Below are 16,825 nucleotides of genomic sequence, written 5' to 3'. Positions count from 1 at the left end.
TACTAAAACTTTTCAGTTTCTAAGCTATTTTAGTGAAAAATCACAGAACAGTGTTGTTTCATTTCTGCGCTATGAATGGTTTTGTGTAAGGAGCGCGCGCGCGTGATGTGCGAGCTATGTGTGTGTTACAATCAGTCCCCCCGCTGACCGTTTTGATGTTTTGAAGCATTTTGAAGCGCGATCACTTTATGATGCCCGCGGTGGCGGCGTTCGCGAATTTTGCAGAGCTGGGTAGAGAGAGCATTTTCTTGTGTTAAATGCTCCCCAGAGCACTTGGTGCCCTACGCGCAGCGCGTGGTGATAGCGGCGGCACTGGTTACAATGCAGCACGCATTTAGAACGGTGATTAACTGACCTGTACAATAAGCGTGCATTCTCCCGATCCATTTTGAGCTTCCAGATGGTATAATCAAACATGTCTTGTGGAGAGCTCTCTGAGCATGTATTTATTTGTCATTTTTAACTGTTGGAAACAGAGCCTGGCAGCCTGCATGTCAGGATATGGCTTATCCTGTCGCGCGCCCTCTATAGGCCAGCGACTAGTCGACGTCAAGCTTAAAGCGTCACGGCAGAGCATCAAAGTCGACTAGTCGATTAGTCGACTAGTCGGTGCAACCCCTAGGAGGGATGAAGTGCACCTGAAGGCCTGGAAGTCTGTGGCACAGGCAGAGTGACGACTGACCAAAGTGAAACTGGAGGGATGAGGGAGCCCGGTGGAGCCACAAGGACAATGGTTCCAGGTGAAGCCAAGGGAGTGATGGGCTCGATGGCTGGAGGCGTAGCCAGGGGATCCTCTTGGCTAGGTGGAGCTGGTGACCGGAAGATCTGATGTGCATCCACGCAGAATAGTGGAGTAGACGAAGGAGGAGCCAAAGAGTTGAAGGGAACCAGCAGTGGCAGGGTCGACGGACTGGCTGGATTTGAAAGAGGAGGTGGGAGAGGGAGGCTGGGTGGGATCTCTGGAGATGCAGTAGACTTGGTGCTGAGAGGGAACAGCGGGCCGGACCAGTGGAGATGGGAGATTCAGGTAAACATCCTCTTCCGATTCATAAACTTATGCAGAGGCCAGCTGCAACTCACCCTCAGTGGTGGCAGTGTAGACGAGGCTTTCCTCTATTCTCTCATACACATGAGCAGCCCCACAGGGACGGGCGATATTGCTGGCTCACACACCTGGTGCGTTGGTTGGCTCAGTCTTTCCATCTGGCTTGTACATCGCGGCAGACTCGGGCTCTCCATCTGCAGTGGGCTCAGGCGTTCCCTGAAGGAGGGGAGGGGGGGGTGATTGGCTAGGCTCTGGTTCTGGAGTGGGGCTGGTGACGTCCTCCTCAGGCCAGATCCATTGTTCTTCAGCATCTTCTCCACAAACGAGGCGAAATTCTTTTGAGGACCAAAACCCGGTAGGCATGCCTTACACCACTCATTTAGGCTTGCTCGAAAAAAAAAAAATACACACAGAGAGTTTGGGGAAAGGCACGCCAGGTCTAGAAAGTCACTGGTGTGGTTCTCAAGATAGTTTTTCCCGGTAAATCAACCAGTAAATCCATTATCTGTTATTGGTTCGGACTTCTGTCATGGGGTGTGTGGCTTTAACAAAGCGCACAATGATGGAGAATTAAAAATGTGCCTTTTATTAAACAAAATCTAAGAGAAACACGCAGGAGAATAATTAGGAAATAAATTTCAACCACAACATAAACGCAAACGAGCGCTAAACAGCGCTGAACACTAAACAGAAAAAACTCAGGGCTTAAATACATGGGGAGAGGTAATCAGCTGAAAAGAAATGTGCGTGGAACTAATTAATAACCAAGGAAATGAACTAGGGAATCAGAACACAGGTAAACGGGAACAGGGAAAATAACAACAAAACACAAGAAACTAAGCCATTGTTTTTTATTATTTTAATGTATCATTTATTATTAAAACTAATTCCAGAACATAATCAATTTTGTGTTTTATGCTTTTAATAACTTTAAATTAAATAAATAAATTAGTAGCAAACTTTACCCCCATGAAACCCATACAACATCTCATGAATTTCCAGATATTGTTTCTCTTTTATTCCTATGTCTGCTCTGTTTGTGCATGTGTATTTCACTCAGAAAATGTGAGAAAGGAGAAATAACTCTTATCCAATATAACTATTTTGCAATACCATACATTTTTTTCACTTCAAAGTTTACGAAGCACATTCATTTTCACACAAAATAAATAGTAAAAAAAGTTAGAAACGAACAATTAGGACTGGTAAATTTATGCGAGTATGCGAGTAACTCTTAATACAGCATCAATATCAAAATTATTAGCACTTCAAGATTGATCCTTCCATTTCAATCAAATGTGTCTCAGTAAAAAACTATGTCAAATGTTGTTTAATGTTTACTTTAATAATGTCTTATTCACCAAAGACCCACACAAATGATGTCATTATCAGAACAGATTTATAATGTGCACTAATAAACAGTGCTATCAGCGCAATTCTAGTGAATTCATCTCATAGTTGTGATAAGTGGCATGAGAAATTCATGAGGAGATAAAATTAACACACACACATACACACACACACACACATTCATGCAGACTGCAGAAACTCTGTCTCGCTCAGTTTGGTGACAAGCTGTAATGGCTTTGTACTCCAGCAGATGGTCACTGCAGTCCTTATTACTGAGGTCTCCACACTGACTGCTTTACTCAAATCAGCACACACACACACACACACACACACACACACACACACACTAATGAATGCATGCATAAAACATTTACAGAAAGCTCAAGGCCACCTAAAATATCAACAGCATATGCCTTCGAAGAGAAAGCAGACCAGTCTACATTGACACATAACCAACATGCTTACACAAGCATTCCTCAATGATATTGCCTCATTAAACTTGAGTAATGAGGTGATTTTCCCCTGGTTTGCGCATGTAAGAACTCGAAAACTGACCATAAACTGGTTCAATACCTGCTGGGTGATGGCAAACCCAATGACTGGATCTCCCTCCAGAATTTCCCATGTCACTATTGCTGAGTTCCCCTCCAGTGCTTTGATGGTCACATTGAGCGGAGCAGATAAACTGTCTGAGGAAGAAGAAAAAAAAAGGGAAAAAAATGGATAAAAGGTACTGATTTTACATACTGCAAGACCTCTCTCGTTTTATAGTCCCTCATTCAAGAATATTAAGACTGCAGAAAATGTACGTGTTTGCAAAACTACGCTATATGCTAGGGTGTAATGCTGTATGTACTTTGCAACTGGAAAGTTAATTCTTGTTAATTTTTCCTAATTAAATTTCACTGTGTATTATGGCACTATAACTGAATTTGCATACTTCTGAAACAACATAACAACACTTTGGTCGCGTTACTTTCACCTGTAGAAGTAGATTGGACCAGTCACAGTCATTTGTGATAACTGATTCTGAATAACCATTGTATTTAACCTGGGACAATACATATAGGCTATATTTATAATTTACTGCATGGCACAAGCTGACTGACCTCTGTTGGGCCAATGAGCCAATGAGATTGCGTTCTCAATATTGAAATATTCTGGTAAGCTGATTCTGCAGTATTCTCTGAAACCCTCCACCTCCCCCAGCTCCACCTGCCTAGATCTGCTACAGGATTTATGTATGGTTATTTATACAGAGGCAACACGTTACATGTTAACAGCAGCGTGTCTATGTAGTCCATACTTGCTCTGTAGCAACAGCAGAAGTCAGCATTGCAGATCTAGTCTGCAATTAATTTGCTTTTATTAGCGAAACAAAGACTCTTATGCAATATTATCCTTACAACTTATTTACAGTTCATACGATGTGACAGAAAATGCATGACTGCAGCAAAACCCATCTTGGCTGTCTTGGGAATTTAGCAGATTGTTGCTATGCAATTGCTATTCTGAGGTTGGTATTCTGAGCATTTGTGGTCACTTTAACTCATAAGACCCTGAACACCCAAACACTTCTACATAGCCATTACGTTCTTATTAAGATATTCTTACATGTTAAATTATGAAGTTACTACGTAATTATTTTCACCCCAAATGGTTCATTCTGTCTCGGTCGACTTTTGTTATGTCATTCTCTAGCTTTTTTTTCTAATACCGAAATGAACAGTGCGGTTTGGCTGATGGAAATGCTCTGCTGCTCAGCTCCATGTTTGCTCTAGATCAATATTTCCACTGCTCTTTACTTTTATTTACTGTGTGGGAGCTCTTAGATTGTTATCTGAACCAGCCTCTTTGTCTTTGATAGTCATCAAACAAAGAAAATGGCCTGGCACAGCATAGAGCACACAAAGCCAGTCGCTGTTTGGCCATTGGGCATTTTGTTCATGAATTAAACGGAAATGTTTTGCAGCAAAGATGTCACAAGTTGTGTTGTGTGACATCGCTTGTCAGAATGATATGCCTGTTGTTTAAATCAATGCGTGAAGATCTAATTATCAGTAATGTTTGTTGACTACAGAGTGAAATGGTTGTCTGCTTAACGTCATCCATCACAATGTAGCAAATTCACACCCTGCAGATGGGAAATAATGTATTTAAAGGGGATGACAGACAGAGAAAGGCAGTCATCCCTGAGGACACAATATGTTTCCCACTGGGCAGGATATGCTTGGAACAGTCATACATTACACTTTAAATAGGGGAGTAATGTAACATTCAGAAACATAACTTAGTAGTTTATTGATGCCTGTGGGTTGCTCATTCGCACCCCGGAATTCATGGTTCAAGAAATCTTGTTGCGCAAAAGGTTAGTTCACTCCAAAATTTAAATATAAAAATAAAAGATAGTTCAAAATATTAATAAATAATATAATAATACTAAAATAACACTGGTCTTTTGAAGTCAGACAATAGTGTTGTGTAAGGAACTGACCAACATTGCAACATGTTAAGTTTGAATCTGCTACAGTTTGACAATTTTCAGAGAATAACAACTTGAATGTCTCTTTTTCACATAAAACTATCATTAGAAGACTCTATAGTGCACACGTTGTATGAACCACTTTTATTTACTTTATTTTCAGCTCCTGGTATGTTTTTATGGAAAAGAGAAGCATGAACATGCCGCTAAACTTCTCCTAGAAAGTCATAAGTGTTTGGAATGACATGAGGGTTAACACCAGAACCGCCAGGCGTCGTTGCATACCTAAAACCAGCAGCAGGTAAATTTGACCCATGCACGTGATTACTGTTTTATTATGGCTAAAACAATTATTATATCACTGTATTATGCCACTGTCTCCACAAAGTAATTTCTAGAGTCACAAAATTATTATTTTTAGTCATCAACTATGTTATTTTCCTGTCATTCAAGGCAGGATACACTAATCACTGAATATAGGCTAAACCAGCCTGCAATGACAATGAGAATTAGAAGGAAATAAATACATATTTGGGTGGCTTAATATTATCCATTGTGACTAAACCAGGGGTGCGTTTCCCAAAAGCGCCATTAGCCAACTATGGTCAAAAGTTCCCTCGTTATCAACATAGTTCAACGACTAGTTTCCCGAAACCATTGTTCCAATGAACATTCGCAAACAGCATCGCAAACTCTCGACCTGTGGTTAGAAGCATAGTTTCTTGTTTGCATGACGTGGACTTAATAAATCCTTATCTTGAGCAAAATAAGAAAGCTGACATTTAGTACAATCTTTTATTTTGAATACATACAAATGGCATTTATGTCTTATAAGTTTTTTCAAGAGATTTAAAGCACTGTTTTTTAAAGAGTACGCATGTGCGTACGTGCTCTAGTACGTAAGAATGAGCCTGTTTGAATCTGGAAATAAAGCAAAATAACTGAGAAAAATAAGAATTAGTCCTCAGGTGCCATCCATGTCCATAATTTATAGCAAAAATCTAGCATGAATTCGATCTCAAAATAATTAATTAAAAGCAGTAATTACCCCACCAACTGTGTGACATCATTAACCAACGTGGTTGAACGACAATACAGTTTCGGGAAACAGTTGTGACTAGCTAGTTGATTTGCACAATGCAACGTACTATGGTGAGTTACGTCATTGTAGGGGAAACGCACCTCATTTCCTAGTAACATAGAATGTTAAAACATAAGCAACACGAAAAAGGCATTATATAGGTAAATTTGACCTGTTGCCGCTTATATAAATGCCCCATTTTTAATCTTGTTTTATCTAAACAATTTTTACCAACAGGGGATTGTAAGCAACACAATTTTAGTAAAAGTCCATGTACATCTGAAAAACAGGCGTGGGAAAATTTTACCCCATGGTGGTTCTAGTGTTAAATTTCATTTTTGGGTAACTATTCCTTTAAAGGTGTTTGCTGGAATGTTTCCAGTCTGAAATTCTGAGAAAATCTAATCAAGCCTTTTATAGGTTGTGTCTCACACACACACACACACACACACACACACACGGTTTTTGGTTTCCCTTAGTTTGTTGTCATGGTTATTAAATGATTAGTCGTTCAACTGTGTTTACTGTTTACCTATTTATGTTCTCTCTGTTTCTGTTCAGTTTGTCTTGCCTTGTTTAAGGCTTTGTGCAGAATATCCTGTGTTCCTGAGAGTTATATGAAATACTTCTGATACTTCATCGCAGTCTTCGTGTTTGTTACTACAAACCGTGACAGGTTGACCGTGAGAGTATTTGTGAAACAAATTTGTTAAAAATATTTTTTATTCTATAGTATCGCAGAAGTTACACACTTCACTTTTAATGGTGGGATGTGTTTTATAATTCACCTCTTATTTGGATATTTTCCAAAAGTATTCAACACCAGGGCTTGCTCATTGGTGAAGCCTTTCAACTTAAATCGCCTTCTTAAAAATGAAGAAGGTCAAGCTGCCTAAGTTGAATATATTTGTTACCCCCACTGAAGAGTTGAGGTGTCAGACTTGATGTTAACGCATACAGTGCATTAATTTTACCTCGGGACAGGCAGAAGACGTTCATTCAGTCTTTCTGGATCCCATGGATTGGTAAAGGGCTTCATGTGAATGTTCTATAGGTCCTTGGCTTGCAGCCAGACACCAAAACTAAAGTGTATTAGCCTGTCCGCGGAGACAAACGTGTTTTGAATGTATAGACTTTCAGGGCATTCACTCAACCGGCAATCTTGCAATGAGCACTGCTTAAGAATACTGGCCCTTTGGAAAAGTTAATTTTATTCATTTTTCAACGTCACATTGAACTCACAATCATGTTTGCTAGCCTTATAGGAAGCAAGAGAATTGTGGTTGTCTTGTGTCTAAGGAGTGTGCAGTCAGGTGATAGTCATTACCTGGACCTGCAGCCATGATTTAAGGAGCCAAGGCTGAGGTGAATCTCCTGGCTTGGCTTGATTGCGTCCTCAGTCCCTAGACATGGCAGTCCTCGTAAATATCTAGTTTAGCACTGCTGTCCCACAGGAAGCCTTAGAGGGATATTTGTTGGGATAAATTTTGGTCAGAAGCTGAGGCTCTGTCACAATATAAGTGACCCTGGACCACAAAGGACAATATTTGGTCTGATAATTGGAAATCTGAGGGAGCTAAAAAAATAAATATTGAGAAAATCACCTCTAAAGTTGTCCAAATGAAGTTCTCAGCAATGCATATTACTACTAATAATACACTTTTGATATATTTACGGTATTTATGGAACATGATTTTTGGCATTAAAGAAAAATTTATAATTTTGGCCCATACAATGTATTGTTGGCTATTGCCACAAATATACCCGTGCGACTTATGACTGGTTTTGGGGTCACATAGTAACCTGAGGCTAATTTGATGGGGAGAGGTTGGGCCATTTAGTTTCAGAGTAAATGCAAAGATTTTTTAGTAGACAAAGATTTTTATGTTTTGTTTATATAAGGGCATCGGGTATTGTAGCTTTTTAAAATCAGATCATGAGTATGAATTTGATAAAAGTAATATGAAAGTAGTACGGTACAAAAATAGCTCAATAAAAGCTTAAAAAATGGAAAGGAAACTAGCAGTTCAAATGTTTCATTATTTCCTCGACTTGCTAAATTATTTCTTACTGTACAGCAATTTAGCAAAGCTCCCTTATGGAGAGTAAAAACTGAGCCTCTGATAAACAATTCAGTGATGACAGGAGGCAGTTTTGCCTAAGGTCTGAAGCGGTTTCACAGCTCAGGCTGACCTCTAGACTGAAAATATTACACCCTTGAGATTCAAATCCCAGTCTCTGATCCACAGACCCATGTCCTGTCTTGAACTCAGAGGAAGTGATGCAAACTGCTCCCCTCCAGCATCTAATAACATCTTAGCTTGGAGTCTGCACTCCATCTGACCGCCTCTTATTTTCAGATACTTTTGACAATATTTTGTGTGAGAGTAATATCATGCAGTGATTATCCACCATCTTAATTTTATGTGATTAATTTGAAAAACAGTGACAAATGATAACATTTTACTATATGTAAGATTAAAATATCCAAAAAACACTAAAATAGTATTATATATTTTGTTGACATTGTCCCAAATGTTTCCATTAATGTTTAAATCAAGAGAAATCCCCAATTTTAACAGTGTAACGGCCCGTGTCATTGCGTCGCCTGTCAATGACGTCATATCCGCGATATCTGCTTTTCCTTCCGTAGGAGCCATGTTCCAAAGATGCTTTATATATTATGCCTTTTATTAGACAGGTGAGGAACTGTTTGGATACATTTATCGACAGAAAACGAATCAGCTCAACACTGTTAGTCCAACCCGTATGAATGATCTACCCCTATCCCCGCCCCTAAAACCTACCCATCACTGCAGTACAGACAAATCGTACAAATTCATACGAGTGAGGTACAAATACATACAAATTGGCTGTGAGATATAGTGTTGTCTTATGGTTTGAATCTCTTGTTTTCTTGATTTACCACGAGTAAAGCCGGGTGCACACTATGCGATTTTGGCCCAGATTTTGCTGTCTGAGACAAATTTTGCAAATCCTAAAAGATTCCTCTGATCCTAGGCTAAAATCTGCTGTCTTTGATCGTTAGTTTTATATGTTCACCGACAGCTGATTAATGACCGCTGCGATCAAATTTTACCTCAGACTAAATTCTGACAGTGTCAGATTTGGGTTACAGTCCTGCAGTGTGACTTCTCCTACGAAGACTGTGACCAATGACCAAAATGAGCGCTAGAGATTTCTTTGTAGCCACCATTTCAATCCCGCGTGTAATACAGCTCAATGTCACCGAAGGCGTCACTGATTGATGATACAATCATCAATTTAATTTTTTTTGCGTGCGTCCGTTTTGAACGTGCCTTGACTATCGTACAGTCTGGCATTAATGACAGCTGAGATCTTACAGTGTGACATGGCTTACAGCGGGGATCATGTTCGTACAGTCTGACAAGGAACTAACTTAAAAAAGGACTATTATAAATCGCACAGTGTGCACCCAAAAACAACGCACAGAGCAACGTTATAACATAACTTTGAACACATTTAAATGTGTTTTTGGTATGACTGTTTTGAGCAAGTAAAACAGCGCTGAGTTAGCCCACAATTTTAATTAATCCAATAAAGTGGCTTATATGAGTAGTAATTCAACTGCTATTTTATTAGAATAAAATAAAATAATGTGAATTTAAGGATGCGTTCACACTTGTAGTTCGGTTCGTTTGGTCCGGACCAAAAGACAAAAACAAAACCTATAGTCCTGGTCCGCTTAGCGTTCACACTGGCATTTTTAAAAGCGAACCTAAAGTTACCGAACCAAAGGCATAGGGATACGGTCACAACCTGATTGGTCGGCTTTTATGACGTATATTCCGCAACGGAGCTTGCTTACCAAACATTCAAAACAATGCTGTGTGCTGGATTAAACGCGATCATTTTATGCGTGTACATATGGTTTAATTTGTACCAGCTGAGAACTCACGAAGAGCTCATAAAATGTTCAAAACATTCAAAACAGCACCAGGATTTCCTTCATTGTATGCAGAAACGAAGATCTACATATTGATGAGGCACTTTACCTCCTCGTTGCTCCACATTTGCCCCGTACTCATTTTGGATACACCGATCTTTAGCGTTGCATTACGTCCTGTTTTTTGGTTCGTTTACATGTCTTTGGTCCGTGTTGCATTCATGTATCAATCGAACTGCACCAGAGTTTGTTTGGAAGCAGACCGAGACCCATCTTTTTAGCGGTCTTGGTCCGCTTGTTTGGTGCGCACCAGGGTTCGGATGGCAGCGTTCACATATGTTCAAATGAACCGCACTAACCGAGCAATCGCACCAGGGTTCGTTTTAATCGAACGAAACACGAGAAGTGTGAACGCACACCTACCTGGTTTGGTCCGGATTTTTGGACTTTTCAGTTTGGTCCGAATCAAAATTACAGGTGTGAAACCTCCCCCGTACCACAGTCCGGACCAAACAGACAAAATTTGGTCCGACGAAAAGAGGTAGTCTCGGTCCGGATCAAACTAAACAAAGGTTCGGTTTGTTTGTAGCGTGAAAGCATTTTCTGTATGGTTTGGACTTTCAGACCATTTACAGGAAGTTCCTTGTTATGTTTAAATATTATAATGTTATTTTTAAATTTCATCTAGGCTACATTGATTATGAAAAGTGAAAAAATGCGCAATATGTCAAAGACAGAAGGTCAGAATTGATTTTGAAGAAATTTTGCATGATTTTGCTTAGAAAGCCTTTCTTTAATGTGAATTTCGTTTTGTATAAATTGTATCTTAATTTTAATCAACGTTTAATCAAATAATTGCCTGGATTTAATAAATAAGAAGCAAATAGTCGCATGAACTGGAGCGCGTCTCAAATAAACCGAAACTCAGCAGGCTACTTGTCTCACAAACATGAGAAATATGTGTATATAAAGCTTGAAATGTCCACTTTTAAACGTAACAAAAAGAAAATAGTCAAGCAATGCGCACTGTTTAATAGTGGCAGTGTTATGCGTCCGTTCATTCACCTTGTAAAAGATGCTGACGTCAGATGCACGTCCGTTTACAAACCAATCAATGTCCAGATGCAGCCCACATAGATGATGACGAGTGGACGCAAGTGTGTCATGTAAAGTTCTTTAGTCCGCATGTATAAAATGTATCAAAACCTGAACTTCGGTTCGGACCTTGGTGCGGACTTTCAGGTGTGAAAACGCCCTAAGTGATCGAAAATAACGAACAAAGTTTTAAGTTCAGGGAAGGAGGAGACAGACGTTAAACGTAACTTTAATCGTAAAATAAACATAAACAAAACGAAACGAAAGGAGCGACAGTGTCTTATTGCCATATAAAAGCATAATAAAAACAGCATTAATATATATATATATGATGAATAGAAAAGTAAGGAGCGGCATCAGCCGACTGCCATATGAAAGTTTACCTTTCTATTCATCAAATCAAAGAATCTTGGAAGAAAAAATATCAAAACCTGTTTTCAACATTGAGGACCATTCTTAATAATTGAGCACCAATAACACTAATAATTAAGCACCAAATCAGCATATTCTAATGATTTCCGGAGGATCATGTGACACTGACATGAGTAATGATGCTGAAAATCACAGGATCACATTTTAAAATATTTTCAAAGAAAACAGTTATTTTAAGAGTACTTATTTTAAATTGTAATAATATTTAGCAATATTACCGTTTACGGTAACTTTGATCAAATAAATGCAGCCTTGGTGAGCAGAAGAGACAAAAACATTAAGAAGTCTTAATATAAGCATAATTTGCTTTGTAATTATGGTGTATGGAGTGCAGATTGGTGTGTAAAATGTACAAAATGTGAAGAAGAAAAAACTTAAGGGTTACAAATACTTTCCCAATATAAAAATAAAACATCATAAGCAGCCAAAGCAGGTTTGAGTCTGACCTGAGCACCATAGCTCAACATGTTAGTACACAACCACTGCATCCGGACTTGGCTTTTGTCAGTTAAATATTAATTTATGTGCTTGTGATTAATTTGTCAACTTTATTCAATTACAATTTTTCATTGACTGACATCCCTGGACTTAATGCGTCAAAAGCAGAATCTCAGAGCGATGAACTGATAGATTTGCTCTAATATGCAATGCACAGGGGCATTTGGCCCCACTAAACAACATCAGACTCATAAAATATTCATAATGTCCTCCTGTAGCTTTGATGAGATGCCTGACACTGTCAGATGAAACAAACATGTGAGAGCTCGGAGCGAGGAACTCCGCGTTGCACATTGCGGGGGCACCTCATGCCTTTCATCACAAGCGTCATAACAAAATACAACAGGCCTGTAATAAGACCAAACCGTCATGCAGCCTCCAAAGTTGATCAGTTATTCTGTGACATGTTTGTTTCACCTGCTTCCTCTGTTGCTTCTCTGTATTAGACAGGGTGTTTAAACTGTGTTCTTTTCATAATGGTGTGGAAATGTCACTTGCTCTCTTCATTAATATTCCTCCGTCCTGCATCACTGCCAGAGCCTCAGTATAAAGATGTATGGACAGACGCTTTGTTGCTTCTCTAGACAACATAAAAGAGAAAAGCAGAGTGAAAATGGTTCGGTGTGCTTTATTAGTGTCTGTTTGTGTGTGTTGTCAGCTGTGGATGTCTATTACAGTTAATCTGTACATAACGTTACACATTAGCCGCTCAGAACAGTACCGTAATCATGTAGCACACGCTCTGCTTTTATTTCAGATATATGGAATGGTCTTGACAGATATATGAAATGGCTGTATTACTTCACAGCTACTTTTATGACAAAAGAGCCTTTGTTTTGTATTTCTACCCTAGTAGTATATAATTTTCAGATTGCCAAATCAAGTGCTACTGATGTGAAATAGTAGACTGTTCTAGCAGACTGCCCTACCTATTTTTTTTATGGAATATTGCAGTGTTTATTATAAATGATTTATCCATGCTCATTATGTTTTGCCCTCGTAATCTTTAATCAAAATAACTTCCCCTCCCTCTTGCAGTGATATCTCTTCTCTTCTCCGATGACGTGTTTAGTGGCGCAAGGGCGGGAAAACCTGTCGCCTGGTCACTGCAATTGCAAACCACAGCGATCCAATCAGTTCCCGAAAGACAAAATCCAGTATTTCCCTTGGATATATACGTCACAACAGGGAAGAAACTTCCATGCCATGCCGACTTCAATGGTGCGTTCCATTTGTCCTCGGAGGTGAGAAAGACCTAGTCCCCATAGGAACTTTTGACTGGAACGCCCCCCCTAAAGTCAGAGTTGTGACTGGGAAACTCGGGGGAAAGCGCAACAACCCCGGCTTTAGAATCCAACATGGCTGCTCAGCGCATCAACCGTTGTGTAACAGTAATAATATATTGTTTATTAGCACATTTGTTTGTCTCAAATGCAGTGGTGCACAAAGTGCTATCCAACCTCAATTTGTGTACACGATACTTCTGCATTATCTGTGCAAAATACAGCTTTTTATGTGTTTTATTGTGTATTCTGAAGGAGAAAGCACAACAAAGGTTTGCCTGCATCCATCTTAGATTTCGGACCTGTTTACTGGAACGTGGTCAACTCGGGTCTGACGTCATTCCTAGCTACAATATCCTAGTAACACTTTAGTTTATAGGGTCCAATTCTCTATATTAACCATTTGCTTATTAACATGCATATTAGGATATTGCCTGTTATTAGTACTTATAAAGCACATAGTATGCCTTATTCTGAATGCATGACCACATTGAACATCTCTCAATCCTACCCAATTCCTACCGAATACTTAACAACTACCTTACTAACTATTAATAAGCAGTAATTAAGACAAAAGTCATAGTATAGTTAATAGTGAGAATTGAATCCTAATCTAAAGTGTGACGACATCCCTCCTCCAAGGTAAATAGAACGCAGCAAAAGTCCTATAGGTTTCTTGATGGCAATTATCACCAATGCACCGATTTATCATCATATTAAAGTAATTTTATTTTGACAATTTCAAAACAGCTGATAATCCGAGCATATTATGTCTTGGTGGTAAGCAACCTGTCCACATATAGCAAGCAGCATGACGAATTCAAAGTCATTTCAAATTACTGCTGATACTTTTTTTACTTTTAGCATTTTTAGGTGTCAGGTGATGCACTTATTTTCATGTCACCGCAAAACAGAAGTGAAACTTAAAACACGCATACCACATGGGGATCAAACTGCTGAAAACATACTCATTAGGACCAGTTATTGATTTGAATATTTAAATTTACATTTGCCATTTACATGCCCCCCAAAATGCTTTTTTATACTTCTTGTTTTCTGTAAACTGACATTCATAAAAAGATGAATGTGCATTAATTGTGGTATAGTCGTTGATTTACATTTGTCATTCAAAGTATTGGCACTTCATTTTTTATATCTCAGCTTTCATACTGAGAAACTGTTTTGTACAGCACTTTTAAAAAGGTCAATTATTATTGTAAATCCCTTCCAAGCTGTTTATCTAACAGTATTTAAGATAACAGGGGAAAAGCTGAACCATCCAACATATCTGACAACTGCACATCATTTTTTGTAATAGGCCAGCTATTGTTTTATAGCCTATGTTAAAAAGGTTAATAAAGTAATAAAAGGTTATATTTAGGCCAGAGGATAAAAAAACATATGAATGCAAAACATTGATAGGCTATTAAATGATATATTACTTTGAAAGGGTAAATTAACGGAGGAAGATAAATGCAAATACGATTGAAGGGGATGAATTTGTGACCTTGACAAAGTAATCATTATTCTGTTGTAGTTAGCTGTACTAGTTATCAGATCATTTGCCATTTAACAAATGAATTCAGTAGCCTATAATGTGCTGTGTGCATCTAGACAAATTCCCTAAATCCCAGAGCTCTCAAATGTGATCTATTGTCCATTCAAACTGTGATTTCTGTCTACCGACCAGGTTTCTACCGTCTCGGTGAACAATGATTAGGTTTTACATGAATTTCAATTAGGATCACATGAATTGTTCACAACATTTACATGCAGACTGAATGAACAGTGGAACCCACGAGCGTCTGTGCTTCCCAATGGAGGGCTGAACAGGTAGTAGCGCATCATTTATTCATCTCATACCCGCAACCTGTCTGTTCTCTGCCAGTGTGAACATATCAGAATGCATTTTACTGTGCATATTGTTTGTAGTTAAAAGATAAAACAGTTGCCATTCTGTTCATTCGTGCAAAAATAGTGTAACAGGGTTTCGTGTCTTTTTCTCTGTCTTGCGCAAAAGCCCAATAATGACCATTTATAATAATGACATTCCTGACTAAATGAATACAATCACGCAAACTTACCGGCGTTAACCGAGGACACGGAGATATAAGCCAAAAACAACAATAACAGCGCAGCACACGAGCCTTTAATTCCCCACATCCTTCAAGGAATTCTTTACATTCTGTTCGGAAAACGTTGAATCCCATTTACTCGCAAGATTTTGAAACTTATAAGTCGGCGTCTATGCGTTTAACATTCACGACTGGTTGCCGTCTTTATTCCTGCATCAGTCCAGAACAGCACTGGATCTAAACTCCGTACTTGCCGCAGAAAGTCGACATGAGAAGACTGCCTGAGCCCATTGGACGGCATATGCCACTATTACCAAACGGTTATAATGTTTTATTCCTCCAGGGGGCGCACGGTGGCTCACAAAGCCGAACTTCTCTATTAAACCGCATTCAAATTGTACTGCATTAAGAGCATTTCTAATCTAAAATTCAACGTGTTTTGAACCTATAAATCCCAACTATTCTATAAATTTTCTATATCTGTCATATAAACGGAAGTCAGTCACAGCAATAGCAGTACAAAGGCTAAAACAAAATACCTTATTCTGTAATCACAAACGACTGTGATTGGTCTGCCTTACCTGCACTGAGAAAAGTAACAGGCACCACGTGACAACATTGTCCACGTTCCAGCGGTGATATGGATGATAATTCACGCCAGAATAAAGACAATTACGATCTTCTGAGTTGAAAAAGAATTGAAATTGAAGCATAAAACAGGATAACTTAGACCTTTAGAGGGTCTATAATAACTCTCAAACTGAGGATTGACCTACATCCTAAAGGAGGGAGGCTTTTAAGTTACCATGAAATCAAAATGAACTAATCTTATTTTTTTAATTGAATATAGCACTATTTATTATAAATTATTTATCAGTACACTTTTTTTACTTCATATTCTTTAAACAAAATAACTTACCCTCCCCTTTACAGCATTCTCTTATGACGTGTTTGCTGACGCGAGGGCAGGCACCTGTCACACAGCAATTCCCGGCCTACATTTTTTCTTGTTCGAGAAGCTGTCACTTTCGATAAATATCAATAGGGAATAAAAGACTATCACAACTTCCTTTTCATGCTGACTAGTAGCTACAGGCCTAACAGTTTCGATACGTGTTTCAACAACAGCTTTTCAAATAGGCTACAATTTTAGTAACCATGAAAGTTACTCAGACGCATATACCTAGCACAAAATAAACGCTTAATGTATGTTGTTAGGATCAGTATTGACTGCCGAAAAATTTATTTTTGGGGTAAATATTCACTAATAGCATATGTAGAATATGTAAGCTTTATGTTTAAAAGGTATTAAAGGTATGCATATGTAACGGAGGCCAGTCGCTGTGCGAGTAAACCTCACTCTGATCTCAGTTACAGCCAGTTTTGACAGCAAATGTTGATTTAGTTTTTGTCATAGTCTTTTGACTAAAATGCCATTTAGTTTTAGTCATATTTTAGTCACCTGAATTGTTTTTAGTTTTAGTCAAGTTTTAGTCGACTAAATATCATAAGATTTTAGTCGACTAAATCTACTGTAGATTTAGTCTCCTAAAATC

The 16,825-nt window shown here is 38.7% G+C and overlaps 1 protein-coding gene across 1 annotated transcript in view; it reads right to left on the bottom strand.

Annotated features, from left to right (window-relative positions):
• fndc5b (fibronectin type III domain containing 5b) overlaps positions 1 to 15,508 on the bottom strand; it is a 33,451-nt gene extending 17,943 nt beyond the window's left edge. The window contains exons 1-2 of the mRNA XM_079829123.1: positions 15,279 to 15,508; positions 2,969 to 3,084 (exon numbers count right to left, since the gene is read on the bottom strand). Coding sequence (XP_079685249.1) covers positions 2,969 to 3,084; positions 15,279 to 15,357 — 195 coding nt within the window. The 5' untranslated portion in view covers positions 15,358 to 15,508. The remainder of the gene's footprint in view (positions 1 to 2,968; positions 3,085 to 15,278) is intronic.
• Between the last annotated feature and the right edge of the window lie 1,317 nt (positions 15,509 to 16,825).

Source organism: Gobio gobio, assembly GCF_949357685.1.
Source record: "Gobio gobio genome assembly, chromosome: 11".
NCBI lineage: Eukaryota > Metazoa > Chordata > Actinopteri > Cypriniformes > Gobionidae > Gobio > Gobio gobio.
This window is presented reverse-complemented; position numbering and strand designations above follow the sequence as displayed.